Here is a 19,377-nt window from a genome sequence, read left to right as displayed (position 1 = left end):
TCATTTCCTGTCGAGGGGAGGATCAGAGGGGGGTCAGTGTGTAATATCAGTTTACATTTTCATACAGATATGTACATGTGTACATCTGTCTATAACTAGCCCACAGCACAGGACCGTATGGCATTAGTGGTGCCACTTCTTATAAACCTCCACCCTCCAAACTCTCACATTGACACTTTTCTTATCAGTCTGGTTTCATCAGATACTTCACCTATTGCTGAATATATCCATCCATCCTTCTCAGTTTTATTCTGCCATTTATTAATTAATTCAACATTCAAAGTTGCTGGAAAAGGTCCACCTAGTGAGACTGTGTCCAAAATCTCTCCATTTTCATTTTTCACTTTGTAAACGTTCAATAGTTGAGAGTTTAATTACTAGAAAATTACAGTTTCAGACATTAATAACTCGCTATCATTGGCTAGAAACAACCTGTTTTTCCCTGAGCAACATGTTGGATGAAGCTGAAGTCGTATTACGAGCGGCTGTGGACTGCTGTGTTACAGCTTGTAAACCATCACCACACTCATCAATAAAATGGCAGTTAAAGTCCATCCGACTCGTGTCACATTAAAGGGCATTTTACAGCAGACACCTTCTCAGCAGAGGCAGGTGTGTCGGAACAGCGCGAGGAAATGTTGGTTTTAAAGGAGGAGCTTGATGAGACAGCAGATTAACCTCAACACCTCTCTCCTTCTCTATCTCTCTCTCACACACACACACACACACATACACACAAATGAAATATTAATCAATTCACTGAAGTACAAAGGGCAGCAGACAGGGTTCTTAGAGAATTCTACATGATTCTGGCTGTTCAATAATTGATGAGCCGAACTCAGGCTTCTTAACAATACTCCACGCGGTGTCGGAGAGAGGGAGGATGGAGGAGAGAAGAGGCGAAGAGAGAGAGTGTTGTGGAAGCGGTTTAGAAAGCTTCCTGCCCCTCGAGCCTGTTGATGAGTTGACGTACCGTCGAGGACGGTCGACCCCACGACGTGCTGCTGTACGACCAAAATTAGAAGCTTAATTAAAACACAGCGAGACCGACACATGCTAATGGTTCTAATCTCACCTGCTTGAATGAGGATAGGAAATGAACAAGGCCTTCCAGCGCTGTTATAGGACTTTACCTTTTGTGTAAACTCTTTGATTACAGACATGCAGCAAGGAGCAGTGTTTTGGCTTCTCCCGGAGCAGATGTCAGCATCATCTCATGAATCTCAAACGCAAAACTCCCCCATTCATTTGTTTAACTCCAATTTGTCGTTCTAGGTGTTTGGAAGAAAACGAAACAACAGTGGCCCTCTGTCGTCCTTTATGTGCCGCTCCCCATTGTGATTTAGGGAGGAGACGTGCTCGATCTGGACGAAATAGCCTTCTAGGTCTAATTTTATTAATATTCGGCATGATGAAGTGTGCTGCAGATAGAGCCCTCTCTAAATTATCATTCTGGCCACAGCAAAGATAAATTAATGAAAATGTTCCTGCTCCCCCTCTCTCTCTCTGTCTCCGTCTTTGAAACATACTCACCTACAGGCCATCATTGGAGGTTTGCAACCTTATTAGAGACTGAATGAAGATTATGATATCTGCTGATACTATTAGCTGAGTCACTGGTGCTGTCTATCAGTGAGTAATTAGGAGGCTTCTGCAGACTGGAGGAGAGAGTGTTACAAATATGCAACAGACACAGACCTCCCAACATGTTACTCACACACAGTATGCACGAGAACATTATCATCAGCGTAAGGTATATTATTAGCATTATTAACAAAAAGCAATACATAAAGGTTGGAGCACTTCCTGTATTGAGCTTGTAAGATGTGGTGTTTGGAGAAAACATCAAGGCACTCTCTTTTTAAACAACAAGAAGGCCTTAAATGTCACGGTATGGTTATGTTAGGGCTTAAATCCAACTGTGACGGCATCAAGCCTCCCTCTCTGGCAGTAAATATATTTGCATGTAGAGTTATTTGTCCATCTGTTCTCATTTTGTCTTGTGAAGCATTTTATAACCATGTAAATGCTGTTAAACAAAATCTATTTCATCCATGAAAGTGCAACGAAACATTATAGTTGCATTTAAAATTGCCATGGGGGACATTTAGATGAAAGCGTGAGTGAGAAAAAAGAGTAAACCCAAGGGCTGAACACCAGCAAAAGATCTAAAAAGATCCAATTGGAAAGTCAAGTTAAGTCAATTCTATATATTTGGGGGCATTTCTTTATGCATTTATTCTAAGTGAGAGGAGCGAGATGACAGGGAATAAGGACAGATAGATGGGGAATGATATGAAACAAAGTTGGTGGTAGAAGAGAGTGTAGTACAGAGTAGTGCTCGGCTGCCGATATTCATTTGCAGTAAAAATGAAACTCTTTGTGTCAAGATTTTGAACAACTAGTGATGAAATAAACCCAAGTACAGTTTACTTAAGTACTGTTTTTAAGTACAATTTTGAGGTTTCCTACTTAATGTCCAACTTAGATAGGGAGGACGTCCCCTGGAAAACGGCAAGACATGTCTGAGGAAGGACCCCTCTACCACAAAGGAAAGATACTGTGTTAAAATGATATTGTATAGACCCAGCTGACATAAGTATCAATAGAAAATAGAATTACAATGTGGGGAAACTGAATTACAAGTGTATACAGTATTGATATGAAAAATAAGGGTCAGAGAAGACATGAAACCTAGACAATCGAAACCTTTTGCTGAATCACAAATTGAAAACATGAGACATTAAGTGCATGAACCATGAAAACTTTAAAATCCACATGATGAAATTGAAAATAAACTTTTTTTAAAAATAAAATTGTCATGAAATGCCTAAAAAAGGTGACTACACTGAGTCACCAGCGTATTAGTTATACCAGTGTAATCCAATGCAATTCAGCACAATTGCCTTGCAGTAAATCCTTCCCTTTGTGAAGCTTACAATGTGCAGTTTTGTTAACATTGTGTCAGAGAAGTGTAGCCTGCCCTGAGCTGACTCAGACATTACAGCGTGAGTCAGGCAGGAACCCTACTTTAACTGCATCGACAGACATAAAAACAACAACGCTAACAACATAGACACAGTAACTATAGATAAACTGCACAAAATCGCTGCTTTACATGGTAATCACTCATATCTTAGTTATTGTAGCAGAGAGTTAAAGAGATATTTATCGTGTTTGCCTTTACATTGTCAATCAAAGGGTTGTCATGTTTTATGGAATTCATAAATGGACCCTCATAAAGTGAATTTAAGCTTCTCCAGTTTAGGGTGATACATGACATCCTTTATTAATGTTGTGTTAGTGGGAGGTTGTGACTCTTTTCAGTCCAGTCGTGTTAATCTGCTTGCCAGAGTGAGGAACATCTTCAGTTGTCAAGGAAAGCCCTGCAACGCTGTTTTGATGTGAAGCTCCAGAAACTTTGAAACATCACCATACTTTCCATCGGCATGAGGATGAGCAGATAGTAGAGGTGTGAAACTTCACCGGCCTCATGTTTCGATTTGATTTCAATTCATCTGTCATTTGAATGCACAACAATTCTCAGTTTGCTACATGACTCCACATGGTTACTTTGTCATCATTTACATGCAGTTACATAAATCTAAGTTCCCTCTTAACCACTTTAAAACCAGCCTACAACATGACAGACAGGGCACATACTGAACCTGGTGGCCATCACAAACATGGCTAGGCTAAACACGCTTCTCTTAGAGTTGGAAGGCAAAGTTGACAGCAACTCCTCAACTCCTTGGCCGATTAGCGGGGCTCGTTGTATTCTTCATGGCTGCAGACGTTGGCTTCAGGTGGAAATGGTTAACTTGGTTAGAAATTGTTGTGAGGTGGAGTTACACACCATCGGTTTTCTCGTCCAGTGCGGGCTTTCCGGCAAGTTAAATAAATCTGACATTAGCCCCCAATATGTCTGCTTTAAAAATACTGGTTGCATTTGTATTATCACTCGCCATTGATCTCTGTCTCTCTCAGACAAACATGTTGATTGAACATAAGCAATGTCAGCTTAACAACCAACCAAAGACGAAGAGGAAGAATCTTTATTTGATCAGATATCATACAATCGTGCCTTTGGTTCAGGGGCACTGACTGAGGAATCAACACCAACCTCATGTGCACGTATAACTTCATTGTCCAGGCGAAGCAAGAAAATCAACATAAACTGCAAACTCCTGATTACGCTCTGTCCTCAATGTCCACATTGCAATGCATCTTAAAATCAAGAAATTACCACACTTCTAGTAGATAATGTATACATTTTGATCTTGAATTCTGTCCTGTCCCAGTGCCCCAAATACTGACACTACTAGATCAGGTTCTCCCATGTGTCCCAGACTATCAGTCAGATATTTAAATATAGAGTCCCAAAAACTGTATAATTTTGGGCACAGCCAGAACGTGTGCCCCAATGAGGCAGCAGGTATTGCAGAAATGTTTTGCCCGTGGACGCAAAACACGCGACTGTTAGCTGAGTCCACAAAGCATGTGAACCCCTTCCACAGTGGATACTCCTGACTCACTCAATATTAAGTGTGAACATGTATAATTATGGAACCATTTGCTAACAGTGTCGACGCTGGAGGCAATGATTAGCTCAGCGATCTGCCTTGGTGTTTCAAGATGGCCTGTATTACACAGAGAGAGTGAGTGGGAGGTTTGTATGAAAAACCAGATGGTGCTTGCTGTTTCCTTTAAGGCTGTTATCATGTAGCTGAGGACTGATGTGACTGAAATTCAAATAGAGGGGCTTTCTCAGGTCATCACACATGCCACACCGACCAGCCACCAAGGCTAAAGTTGTGAGGGAAAGTCCAGAGGAGGCAAAAAACATGACAGGAGAGAAGCAAAGTAGAGAATAGAGAAAAAATAAAGCTGGAGGAAGTGAGAAGGATGCCTCTAAGCGTAATCGTACGTACTAATTGGCACCTTGGCAGTCTCATTCGCTGGCAAGCCCTCCATTAGACTGGCAACAGTTGGCAGAGGGAGACGCCCACCAAGGGATTGTGTCACCACGATGTGCCAGACACTTCGCGGGGGACATGGAGCGAGAGGGGGAGAGAAGGGGTTAGCTCAGAGGGAGTTAATGGGTGTAGTGAAGAGGAGGCTGGGAAAAAAAGAGCATTTCAACCTTCAAGATCACAGACGTGTCTGAAAAATCTGTTGTTCCTGTTGACGTTGGATACTAAGTTTATTCTACTGCTGTATCAAGTGAATACCCGAGAAATTACATTCCAGATCACAAAAGAACAGAAGGAAAATCGATCAGGCAAGCTCGTGAACAGAGGAGAGGAAAAAAACGAGACTTTAATGTCTCCTTCAGAGAAGCTTGTAATTGGAAAAGGCAAAGAAAACAGAGAGGAGAGAGATGGATGCGGAGAGGATTAGATGACACAACAAGGCTTCAATCTCGCCAGTCTCCAGAGGACTTTGAGAAATTTGAGAGGTTTATTTGTCATAAAGTCATTAACATAAAGCTAAAGACAAAGAGTCTTTTCGTCTGAGTGTGCAAGATTTTAAAAAAGGCCTCAAGCGTTCACTCCTCATTTTGCTGCGATTAAACTGTTTGTTTAACATGTTAAACGTGCCGACCATGAGAATACATTTTTATCTGATTACAATTTTCTATTCTAAAGCATTTTATTACAAAGTAATGAGTAGAGTGAGGACAGGAAGAGGAGAGAAAGGGATGGGAGATGGCCTGCAGGAAAGGCTCCCATGGACTTTGAGGACGCCCCAAGAGCCTAGTTTTTTTTTTTTAAATCAGATAATCCGCTCAATGGAACAGCAAAAATCCATTCTCTACCAACTACTTACTGCTTTTTTATTTATTCTTTACCTGCTTTAGAATCAATTAAAAGGCGAAAGTCTCATTTTTTAAAGTTCTGTATTTTAATCTTTGGTGCAAGCCTTTTCATGTGGCTAAGATAAGATGGAGTTGGTGGATCTTCTACACCAACAGTATTAATCAACAGCGGGGCAGTGTCCTCTTGTAAACAGATACAGTAGATGCTGCAGCTATCCGTCTTTATTCCTCACTGGTTGTCAAAACTGGACCATTCCAGCTCAAGCTAACACAAGAGCTTCACATCGATCAGACCCCTCCTGATATCAGCCTGAAAGAAAAAATATATATATATATATATGATTTTCATAAAAATAAAATGTTTATTTATTTATTTATTTTTATTATTATTTTATTCCGAATATGCAAATAGAACACGGCTTCCTGATTGCTATTTAACAAATTATTTGCACAACATAATATAGAAATGAAGATTTTGAGGAAGCAAAGTAATAATGATAAAAAAGAAAATAAATGATATATTGGAAAAGGAGTGAGAAGAAGCATAGCTTGTTAGCTCTCACTCCTTTGTCTAAATGAAATTATTATATATATCTACATACACATATACATATACATTCATGAGTAAGGGACAGTTTATGTTTGTTTTTTTGTTTTTTTTATTTCACTGACACTATTCATTTACCATTCTATACATTTTTTTTGAACAAGCTTGATTTTTCAGAGCTTTTACATCATAAATAAAGGCATCAAAAAAAAGGGGCAGAGGAACAACCTCAACTACAGAGAGGTGTCACCACTTGCTTTGTATTTGTAAGCAAATTATCCGTCTGTTGGCTGTTTGTAGATTGTACACCTCCACTATGATAAAGGCTTTTTAATATTCATGTCTGCGTGTATGTGCATGTGTGTGCGTGTGTCTGTGTGTGCGTCTGTGTGCATTCGTGTGTGTGAACCAAATGTGCCACTACTGCATGTCTTTTAGCCAACAGCACCTTCTGTCTGTTTGGCAGTCATACACCTGGTAGAACTGTCACACACACACACACAGGCTGATACTTTAAAACACACACATGCAGATACACAGACAGACCTGTCCTCGCCAATCTTATTTCCCATCTGTCGTCTGATCGATTGATGAGTTCAGACACAGCCGGGGTGGATATGTCCCCCTGAGCTGTTACCGTGGTGACTGAGGACCCCGCCCCAGGTCAGGCTGTCACTGGCTCCAGTCCTGCTGCTTCTCCGGTCAATGTCACTACAATTCCACAAAAACACGATAGATTTTCTCATAGTGCGGTGGGGGAATGTGCTTATACACCTCCTTTGTGTGTGTGTGTGTGTGTGTGTGTGTGTGTGTGTGTGTGTGTGTGCGTTTGTCAGAACAAGCCATCACTTCCCTTTCACTTTTCAACAACATCTTTGTTTTACAAATCAAACCAAATGATACATGAATATGTGCGTAAATCTGAAGAAGAAAGAGAGCGTGTCGCGAGTGACATCCTCTGAGTAAAAGTGGTGTTTTAGCTGTGACCCTCAATTAAGTCAGTGAATAATGATGATGGTGTCAAGGGGAAATGACAGCCTAACAAGCTCACTCTCTGTCACTGCATGCCCTCCCTCTCATTCTCTCTCTCCATCTTTCTAAAGAGGTTGAGTGGGCCGTGAAACATAGACGATGTCGAGGGCCTTTATGCAGTCTGGTCTGGTTTCTGAACATAGAAGATGAGGTGCTACACTGAGATGAAAGCGCTCCTGATGTCAGCTTCAACTCAAGTCAAATTAAATAAAGAACAAAAGAGAGTTGAGCTGAATTTCTCTTGAACGTTTCTCAGTTCTCTCAAATCGGACTTCAGTTAGACAGCCCTTTTGTCAGATTTGTATTTACACATGCAGAAAATCAAAACATGACATTTGTTCCTGAAAGGGCTCTGTTAAGAAAACACACAGGGAACACAGTTCCCACAACTTTAATTACAGCTGAATCTCGTCAGATGGAGTTCTGAATGAAATTACATGTTTCAGATTGCAGGTGTCAGCGCTGGTCAGGCTGTACTGTACTCCACACAACCAGTCCGAGTTGTAAAGACGTTCTCCTCACAGTGAGACAGGCTGATGTTCACATCCTGCGCCGGATTCATTACAAAGTATTACATGATGTGTGTCATCGGGATTTCAGGAGATGTTCTGACAGTTGTATGCAAATAGAGTCCTATGAGGCCAAGTCTGACTGCTGAAACAAAACATTTTTGCCTGGATAAAAATCTCACAGACCCATATAAGACACAGGATAAGTTGAAGTTGTGGTAAATTTCACTTATCAGGATAATCCTGAGTAACCTCACATCAGTGACAACATCCTTTCACTAAAAAGGATGTTCAAAAGACATGTGTCCTGTCTGTGATGCAACAAAAACATTTGTTTGTGAACAAAATGTAAAGTAAAGTGATTCCAGTTTGTTTAAGTGACATTTAAAATCAGTTGACAGTTATCAGGATAACATTGTTAATTGTGGTAATCGAGGAATACCTACCGTAACTTTTTCCATCCACTTTTTTCTTTTCCATTAGCTTCCTCACTTATGTGACAATTAGGTGCTTGTGTTGGTAAAACAAATTAATACAGTTCAAATCAAATCAGTTGTTGTCTTCCATACCACAGAGAACACAGCTGAGAAATGTGGCTCATTGCTCGACCTAATTGCTTCCGTAATAATAAATGTGAAAAAAAAATGCATCTTTCAAATTTAATCTTGTTTCTGATTTAAGATAATTGCTCTTTACTGGTGCTCAAGTCAAAACACAGTGGGATGCAATATTCACATGTCTGTCAGTTTTAACCAGCGCTTCTGAAAAGCATCCCTGTGCCCTATTGCAGCCACAGTTTCTTTGCAAACAGTCCACAAGGGAGTCTCAAGCAAAGCTAATTTAGAGAGATTGTTTTTTTCGACTTTTGCAACAGCAGCTAACACTCATGTGCGTCTCCTCTCTCTACCTGGTTACAGAACAAGGATGTTGAGAATTACTGGAGCAGCTCTGACAAGCAGCTAGATTGAATGGATGAGTGTCCAGAGGGAAGGGATGTTAAGTGCACCAGAGAGAGAAATTCAAAGAAACAGCAGATCCAGTGTGGAGTGCTTCATGGTCCAGTCTGCTGTTATCAGTGGCAGAAAATAAAGTCAAATTTAAGGCAAAAAGTAATCTATTGTGGGTTATTAGTTTGCACTAGTGCCGTCAATGAGATCACCGCAGAATGTAGTCAAACAGCAAACCTCACCTATAGCTGTCCACACATATACGTAGAGTTTCTTAAAATAAAACTTTTCCTGTTGGTTTCAACCCTTTGTACACATGTACACACTATGTTAGTTCAGTGTAAAGGTTGTTTTCAGTGTTATCCTCTTAAAAAAAGAGATTTTTGGAACCAATGACACAAACGCACATTCACTTCCTTATCAGTAAATGTGAACTTGGGTCATATTGTGCATTGATGGGATGGATGTTATATTGTCTATATTTAAAAAGACACAAACTGACATTGAAAAACCAATGATAGACAAGAGGTACAAAAAAAATGATGTTTTGATAAAAATAGCACTGTCCTGGTCTGACTGAATAGATGACAAGTCTGGTGAATAGAAACATCAGATAGGTCGTTGTACTGTATTTTACTATATACGTTCAAATGTTATGCCTGAAGATGACAACACAAATAATCAAGTTTACAGATTTCACATATATTTGCAATGCAAATCAACGGTCAGTTTTCTACCTGGAAGTAACTGTTGTTGTTCCCGGGACATCACAGTGATCCAGTCTGTAGGCCTCAAATAAAGTTGAATAAAGCACACAGTCGTCAGAGGAGGTCGTCATGTTCTGTCAGTGTCACCACAGAGTCAGTGCTGAAGCAGCTTCTTGAGCAGTGCTGCTGTCAACGTCGTATCATTGCAAACAAGCAGCGTGTTGCTTTGGCTTTCATTGTCTGCGAGAGACAGAGGAGTGACGAAATATGCACTTTATTAGTAAAGTGTTGCAGAGGATCAGGATACTTCCTCCATTCCTGCTTGCTGAGATTCAAAATCCTCTCAACACCAAAAACAGCTGAATCCAAATTCTTTATTTTTCTGTTCATCTTGCTTTGCTATTTATTTATTTTTCTCAACCTTTGGCTTTGTGATTCAGCAGTGTTCTCGCCTTGCCTGTGATGAGGCTTATTAAGATGAATAAACTGTGGAGGAAGTTTCGTTGTATTATTACTTAACGTTCTGATTTTCAATTTTATCTGCTCTCTTTTATGCTGTTTGTGAACTTTGTAGCCTGAAGAGTTTGTATTCCAACAGCTCATCTCTGCACAGCACTAAATTAACATTTCACACATACTCACCCTCTATCTTTATCTTTCCCTCCCTCCCTCTGTCTTTCAACAGATGGCTAATAAATCACTTACTCAAATTAATTAATCATTATACCAAAGAGCAAACATTTTAGCTAACTGATACTCAACTGATTCACATAACGCCAGGCCAGTGTCTCAGGCTGTTGATATTAGGAGAAGTAACATTTGATCTTGCATAACAATTTGAATGTCTTGATTGTGAACGTGGGGGGGGGGTCAGTGTGTGTGTGTGTGTGTGTGTGTGTGTGTGTGTGTTTCAGGGAGAGTAAAAAGGATGAGGGGGGAGTTAAAAATGAGTGAGAGCACACTGTAGGCGGCAGAGAGGCTTATATTAACTAAACCATCCAGAGCAGCACTGTAGGAGTTGCTCCACACAATTCCTTATGCTGTCAAGACAATCTGCTGTACACACACACACCACCCACTGTACTGTGGGCCACCACAGCAGTTATACTAATTCATCGTCCTGCAGAATCAGGTGGGAAATGTGTGAATTCTCACTGCGTGTTGAGAGCAGCTGCCTGCTTCTTATAACTCAACAAACTTTATCCGGGCTCCAAAGTGAAATTCTGTCTTTTAAATCAATGGATTTTTCAGGAAAACGATCACAATACCTTAAGGATCAGTTCACCCAAAGAAGAAAATTCAGTCATTATTTACTCACCCTCATGCCTGATGGAAAGTCGGATGAAGCATTGTAGTCCACAAAACATTTCTGGAGCTTCACAGGAAAACAGCGTTCTCCTTAACATCTGAAGTAGATGGGGACTTTAAAATGTAGAAAAACAACTGAAATTGAAAAATTATTAAAGAGCTCCACACTGTTCATCTAACGTAATCCAAACACATCCTTGATGCAAGGTCAAACTTGTGCACATGCTTCAGACAGGCTGCGTGCTATCTTTTAGCTTAGCAGCTACAGTGAATTGGCTTGCATCGGCAAGGGGATCAGTAAGTATAACTGTATTTTAATTTTTGGGCAAACTTATTCTTTAATTTTCACTTAACAACTATTTTGAGCTAGAAAAAGTTACTGATGGACACAAACCGAGTTCTGGAACTGCTGCTGATATCATCAGTCAGAAGTGATTGTGGCCCTGAGGCTAGAATGCTCTTTGTCATATGTAAGAGCCTTTGTGGCAGATTGTCCAGTCTCTTCTGTTTGAGGGAAGTGGAGCGATTTATAATAATAAAAATGACTGAATTCAGCCTGAAGCATGAAAAGATATCAAGACGAACAGTGGAGGATGCTAATAAATCACTTTGTAAAAGTAGGCTATAATAAAAAATATAGATAAAAACAATATCTTAAAAACCCTCAACAGGGTGGAAAGTTGACGCCTGAAGACAAAGAAGAAAAAACCGGCATCATTCATTGCCGTTAAATTCATCCATCCAGAGTTCTTTATAAATGTACTCTTTCATAGTAACAAATGCTAAAGACCCAGACCTGGGAGACAAACGTGTCCTCTGCACTAATATTTGCTTTCACCTTTAGTCTGTGATCATACTGAAGCAGTTTATATCCACATGTTTCTTCATTCACTCACTGCTTTAAAGACTTTTCTATTAAATATCATATTAATACAGTTGAGCTCTGTCATCTCATGGTGTCTGTTGCTGAATCCTCTCTGCCTGATGCAATTTAGTGCAAGTCATGCCACTAGATTGCACACACTGAAACATGTTGTTGCTTTTTGTTCACTGGAAAACCTCCAAGAAGTTAAATTGACAGGAGCTAAGTACAATATCAGCATCACCTCTATTTGCAATCACCAAATAACTTCTAAAGACATCCTCCAGCTGACCTTAACACATAAAATCACCAGAATAGACTGTTTTCCCTGTAGATAATTTCATCAAGGTTATGTGTGTGTTGGTTGGTTGGTTGGTTTGTCAGCAGGATTAAACAAAATCTGCTGAACGGATTTACTTGAAACTTTTGGTTTGGATCGAGACAGTATTTCTCACTTTCTTTAACCTTGCAAAATAATATGTTTTTTAACATTTTTGATGATTTCTCAGAGAATAACGAATAGATATCATGATTGGAAGCGGGCAAAGTATCTAAGAGTGAATACAGTAGGGGCTGTTGGACCTTGGCAGAGTTATTTAGGTTGACGTGTCTTTTCAGGAAAACACAGGTTTAATCTGTTACTTTTGATAATTGCTGTATTTCATTTACATGAGCCAGCATCAGGGTCCTAAATTGTGCACGCTGGCTCACTAGGACACTTTAAGACCCTGCACACCCACACAGATGTTTTTTTGGAGTGAAAACACGTGTGGATGCCATGTGAGGAGGAGTGATGGGGTTTTGATGGAAGAAAACCATGATTAATGTTAGTAACACCTTTGATTTTCAAACTATGATCAACTAAAGTGTATGAAGCTACAACAGTTTCTTGGGGCCTTTCAGCCAACAAAGAATGTGCCGATGTTTTATATTATAGTCCGTATCATGTCAGTGCTACTTTTCTTTACAAATCAGTGGTTCTCAGTTTATTTGCTTGTCAACACAGCCACCACTTTTTCTCTTTGTTTGATTTGATTCAATCTGTTTAATCATAAGCTGTTTCACAAGATAAAAGTAACAATGAGAGGACATTCAGAAATGTTTTATTTTATATTCAACAACATCTTGTGATGCACCCAAAGTATCCCACAGACCTCTTTTTGCTGAGGACCAGTAGAGCAATAATAACACCACTACAATAGCCAGGTGTGCTTACATCATATTGGTTAGCAGCTTGACAGTGACACGAAGCATAAGTCACAACGTTATCAGTATCACGGCATGACGGCTGTCACGACAGATTTGTCACGCAGCAGAGAGCTGTCAGTTCTGCACGGTATGTCATTGTTACTCACTTATCATGGCTGACAACTCTGACCGAGGCATCAGCTCAGTTCACAACACTGTGTTTCTCACTGAACGCCTGCAGACATGAGAAGCTGGACAAAGATGTGACAGCCAGAGGTGACTAAAAGGGACTTTATTTACTTGTAGAAACACCAGGCACCTGCCAGACAGGTGTTCAGATAAGGAAGGGACCACAAGGGTTCAATCAATCCGAGAGGCCCTCATCCCCAAAAAAGCCTAACACAGAGTTTTGTTGACTATTTAGTATAGATGTATGAAATGCATTACTGTAATTTTACAGTAAATTACTGGCTAATAATTGCAGTAAATTCATAGTTGTATACTGTAATTATTTCACGTTTGTTTTTAAATCACAATATATTTTTTCTACAGTAACCTAGACACAATTTTACAATGAGAATACAAGATTTTATTGTGAAATTACTTAATTAATGACACTGTGATAAGCATCTGTAGTTATTATGAATATACATATAGAGTAACAGTAAATTTACTGTAATACTACCACAATGTACTGGGCTTGGACCACTTGCCAGCATGCTGTTAGCCTTTTAGCATGTTACCTCGTTTCAAAACATCTAAATTACCATATGATGCTGTAACCTAATTACAGAATTTCCTTGTCATGTAGCATTTTTACTTTTCCTCCAGGTCACTGTTTTGATTTAGATTCACAGCAGCTTACTGTAATATTCTAAATAATTGCCCGTCGTGCATTACAAAAGTAAAATTACAGAATTTTACTGTGAGAATTTACTGTGAAAACCTGGTGTTTGTTAGCTGTGTAAAACTGGGAGAGGTGGGGACTACAGAGGGATATAAATCCAGTTTATGTTGAATTTTAGGGTTGTTTCTGAAATGTTTTTAAATGAAGCGACATTAAAGATAATTGAAGTTACAGATAATAATGTTTTAAAAACCCAAACGCCAGCAAAAGGAACAATCTTGATTTAATGTGTAGTCCTCTCTCATCATAACCTCAGTGAATAAATGGTGTTTATTACCACGAGTGACTCCATGAGATCATAAAATAGCCCTAACCTAACACAAACATTAAACAGATAAATGAATAGTTCTACATGAGGGAGGAGGGAAACGACAGGGAGGAAATAAACTGTCTGCCAAATGTTTCATTTGCCGCCAAATCAGCCATGTGTTGTTCTTCCTTTGGCTGATTTACATCTGCCAGTTTCCGTGGCCAACCTTCACCTTCCTCATCTCTGTCATATGTGCCGAGTCCAGACGGCAGCAGTGTGTAGAATAAATGTCATAATGCTGACCGCAAAGCAATGTGATGGAGGGAGTGCAGGCTATTTAATTTTTTTAAGCAGTAGCATTGAAAATAATTAATTCAATTCTCATTTTTATCTGTGTTTATCTTTCTATGACAGAGAAAAATGTTCCAGTTTCAGACAATGCTATCCTTCGAGTGGCTTGGTTAACCAAGAGGTCAATGAGAAATCAGACAGGAGGAAGCAAGTAAACACTTTATTCATTGTTGCGTGTGAGGATTACCAACTGAGAGAGGAGAGGGGAGAGGCTGGATTCTCAAATTGTTGATTGGCAATCAGACCAGAGCAGGTTTCACCAGAAGGGACACGACAAAGAAGAATGCCAGACACTTCTTGTGGGGCATAAGCGAAGATTGAGAGTGATCATTTTTGTACGCATCCGTGCATTGTTTTGTAGGAAAATGATACACATTCTGCCTTACCAGCTGTGTAATTTATTAGTGTAACTCTAAACAAAATCCACAGTGTATTGACACTGAGCCAATACCAAGACTTAGAGGGTGTCGGACCAAGACCGAGACCAAGGCAGGACAAGACTGAGTCAAGACCAAGACCGGTAGGAGGCATTTTTCTTTGCTGTCTATCAGCAAACAAATACAGACATACACAGAAGAGATGAAAGCAACGTAACATCTTTTAATCCACACCTCTTATCCATGTTTTACCATCTATCTAACCAACTACTTTTTCTTGCAACGATCAAATTTTCTCTGAAACTCTTGCCCTCCGATGGAAACCAGCGTACAGAGTGTACAAGTACAGACTGTATCAGACAATTCAATGATATCCTTGGGGTTGGGGTTTTGAATGGTAGAGGAAATAATGCTCGAGTCCTCTTTGTCTGAGACCGAGACCTTCAAAAGGATGTCTTGAGACCAAGATCAATCTCTGGTACTACAACACTACGTTTTATGCTTTAATGGCTCAGACAGTCACAATATATATGAATTTGTTATCCTCTTCAGCACCATTGACAGCTCTTCACATGTACTTACGCAGCATCAGCTTGATAGAAGAATAATCAATATGTGAACCAAATACATTTTTATTTGATATTTTTTTCATGAATTGCAAAGCGCCGTGATAGAAACCCCATACACAGATGGAAACGTTTTATGTCCAAATTGGCTGTGCAGGCTGCCTCTGCTTTATTAGTGTGACGGGGAGATTGACCTCCAGACAGCCACACAAGAGCGCCACGGACAGAGAACCGGCTGCAGACTTTATGTTCAGCTCTTATCTGCAAGCGTGCACACATTGTATCTTTGCACTTCGGCTTAAACAAGCGATGTTCAAAACGCAGCAAAAAGGAATTTTTTGAGTTTTGCATATAATGGTTGACTTTGTGAACATCCCTTTCTTCAAAAACACTCCACAAACATTCGTCATCGTGGAAACGGGGCCCAGGACATCCACTGAATAACAGAGGGCTAAATGAGGAAGCCATTTTTAGCCCCTCTATCCCCCGGTCTCCATAACAACTAAAGAGCAGCCAGGACTGACTAATGGTCTGAAGAAAGATTGAGAGATGGAGGAAGTGGGGGGTGAAATGACAGAGGTGGCAGAAAGGCGGCAGAGGGAGGGATCAGAGTAAAAGGGGGGGGGAGGCGGAAAGGCAGAAGTGTGAAGAAATTAAGTGATTTTGGTGAAAATGGGGGAAAATCCAAAGGGGAATAGTGAGAGGTATGAAACTCGTGAGGATAATTCTATTTCTATATTTGTGTGGATGATGGGGAGCTATTTCAGTCTTTCTCTCCCTCTCTCTGTCTTTCTTTCTCCTCTTAATTAAATAAGATGACGCTGAGTCTCCGAACACTACAGACAGGACTAATTCTCACCGCTGTATCACAGGAATGTAATTGGGCCTGTTTCTCCAGCTGTGTGATGATCAAGTATGCTATCATGTTAATGCAAATGACTGCGCATAAAGACGGTTCTTCATCCCTGTACCGCACAGAGATCATGTGTTTACAGAGCTGCGATCTTTCACATAATTTGCCTTTTATACCTTTGAAGCCAACTTTCGTAGTAACCAAACTACATAATTACAGCGTTACGTGATGCGCTTTTCAGGGTCAAAGGGAGGTTGAGCCGATCCCAGCTGACATGACGGGACCCCGCATGACGGGGAGCACCCTGGATAAGTCGCCAGTTTATCACACAAAGGGACAAACAACCACTTACACTCACATTCAGACCTAAGGACAATTAAGTTGGAGCAAGCTTTTTTCCATGTCTTTGGATTGGACAGACACGGGGAAAGCATGCAAACTCAAACTTTTTTTTTTGCACTGGGACCCAAAAATGCTTTTTTCCCATAAGCTTACATTGTGAAAGAAGCAACTATTAAACAGTAAAAATATTTTTTCTGAGCCTCACAACCCTCGCAAAATTACTCTTTTCACCATCATAATTTGACCCATTCAGTTTGATAATATTCAGAAAGTCTAGAAGAGCCGCACAATTAGATTATTTTATTTCCATAGTCAGAGGGGCGGGAAGATCCGGTTAATTTTATACCCAGGAAGTCGAGCTTTTTTGGCTTCATGCACCACTGAGGAGCTTTCATAGGAATGAACTGGGCTCCGCCTCCGAAAGCTGTATCCAGATTTTAATTGTTAGATCCATGGTTACAGCTGAGCTGAGGGAACGTCATCAAGATTTACATCCGGCCCTGTCAAAAGCCTCTCGTCCATGGCTAGATGCTCGCTTCCTTATGCACAGTGATACAGCTGATGGGTCTAATATGGTCGAAAGAAGGTAAAATATAACTCTAAAATATGTTTCCAATGCTCACAACAAGGTCTGTCGATGAACTGTTACTTTATGTTTTAGAGGGGAGGAGGGGTATATCCTCTGATTCCCTGACTTCAAAGTCTTGCGGCTCCATCCTGTAGCCAACAACATTTCCCCACCTCTCCTTTCATTATTTTACTTTTGTTTTAACCCAACCTCCCCATCTGTCTGTGTCTCTCACTCAGCAGGCATCCAGGTGAAAGCGGATTAAATGTGTGGTCAGGTCACTGAAACATGGGAAAGCAGAGAAGGAGGTGCAGGTATAATTGGGAGGGAGGTTGAAATAGGAAGAGGGAGTTGAGAGGACAGAGTTGTGTGGATGAAGAGCAACAGATGAGGGTGCAGAGAGGAGAAAGGAAAAAGGAGGTAGGAGGGCAGACTAATGAGGAGGCTGAGGGGTGTAGATCACCAGACATTGCTTTTCTTTTTCTCATCAGTCTGAGGTCTGACGGCCATAGAAGATGTTTTGCAGTCAGGGGGGAGTCGAGGAGACAAAACAAGAAAAAGTAAAAACTGAACTTTTGAAGGACAAGCAGATAAGAGGTTGATGGTTCTGTGTGTGTGTGTGCGTGTGTGTGTGTGTGTGTGCGTGTGCGTGTGCGTGTGTGTGTGTTTGTGTCCGTGAGCTTCATGTCTCTCCAGCCTAAGGGTGTCCTGCTTTCTCCTGATGGAGCCGCTTTCTTTGTTCGCCTCCTAAATAGCAGTTGTCACAGCCGTCCTCCCACACACGAGGAAACAGCCAGAAGCCCCCAAAAGCCTCCCTGTTGTTGTTTTCTCTGTGTTCTCTGCCTGCTGGAGACCCCTCACGTCCTCACGCTCCATATCTAAGCGCTGCAGCTGTCCACCAATACTGTGTGCGGTGGCCTCAGTGTGTTTATGTGTGTCCTTTAGACACACAGCTTATAAAGCGTGAAAATTGTAGCATTCACGTACAGCTGTAAGACAGTGACAATCCCGCTCTGTGTCTTCTGTCTGTGTGGGTTGACATATGCACATTGGTTTTGCGTTTACCTCTGTAGAATCCTGGCTGCAGCGGGGGCACACATGAACATCTCAGTGGACCTGCGGACCCTGAGGGCGGTGCGAGTGCTCCGACCCCTCAAGCTGGTCTCAGGCATTCCCAGTGAGTACCTCATATGATGATGTGACGTAAAGATGTAAAGGTTCAAGTCAGCCAAACCACAAATCATCGCCTCTCACTTTCCTTGTGGCATCAATCTGTGAAGATATTTAGCTTTGATATTACAAGTGAAATTTTAAGTCCCATTGTAATGAGAATGTGCTTTCCTCACAAAACATATTTATTAGGGCTGCAGCTAACGGTTATTGTGTTATCACTTAATCTGTTGATTATTTTCACGATTAATTGAATTATCATTTAGTCCATAAAATGTCAACAAATGTTTTTAAAATTTTTAAACATGCTCATCACTAGCTCCCAGAGACAATAATTACATCTATAAGTTGTGTCTTTTGTTGAAACAGTCCAAACCCCAAATTATTTTATTTTGTATTATCTAAGTACTAAGTGATATGGTCATGTGTATGGGTCAAACCAGAGACATGTGGCTGCAGTGTATTAATTGCAGTATTAATTCCTCTGCTCATTTTTTTGCAATAAATTGATATGTCGTTTTGTTTGTAAAATGTCAGACAAAAGTGCAAATTGTTCTTCACAATTCCTCAAAACTCAAGTTGACATCTTCAGATTGCATGTTTCAGCAGCAGTCAAAAATCCAAAGATTTTTTCAATTTACTAAAAGAAAAACAGAGACGACAAGAAAATATTCACATTCACAGAACCTCACTCAAAAAATAATTCTGCCTAAAATGTTTAATTACATGTATAACAGCAAATCCATCTAATCGTTTTACATAAGTCGAATGTAAAGTGTCACATTTTGATGCAAATTTCATGTTGATCCAATCTCAGTAAATTGAATAACTTAGTCTGATTTAAATGAATTAATGCACACTTACACATGAACCTTGTGTATTAATTCAGTTATTAAAGTTAAGAGGAATTTCTACATAAACAGTGTGTTCATTATTCAAGTATTAAAGATACAAATGAGACATTCTGTCTCCTGCAACAAATCACACATCTAGTTTTTTCTTTGGACACACTTACTCAACATGACAGAACAACTTTGAATCAAATGTTACCCTTCCATTGAGCTTATGTAAAATA

General features: G+C 40.2%; 1 protein-coding gene across 12 annotated transcripts in view; it reads left to right on the top strand.

Moving 5' to 3' along the window:
* cacna1ea (calcium channel, voltage-dependent, R type, alpha 1E subunit a) overlaps positions 1 to 19,377 on the top strand; it is a 110,152-nt gene that overhangs the window by 49,753 nt on the left and 41,022 nt on the right. For all 12 annotated transcript variants that reach the window (XR_003985894.1, XR_003985893.1, XR_003985892.1 and 9 more), the window contains one exon: positions 18,206 to 18,309. Coding sequence is in view for 9 of the 12 variants with exons in the window: in XM_030432715.1 (XP_030288575.1) it covers positions 18,206 to 18,309 (104 nt within the window). In the remaining 3 variants the exon portion in view is untranslated. The remainder of the gene's footprint in view (positions 1 to 18,205; positions 18,310 to 19,377) is intronic.

This window comes from Sparus aurata, chromosome 11 (genome assembly GCF_900880675.1).
Source record: "Sparus aurata chromosome 11, fSpaAur1.1, whole genome shotgun sequence".
NCBI lineage: Eukaryota > Metazoa > Chordata > Actinopteri > Spariformes > Sparidae > Sparus > Sparus aurata.
The sequence above is the reverse complement of the archived record's forward strand: the minus strand, read 5'-3'. Positions and strand labels throughout refer to the sequence as shown.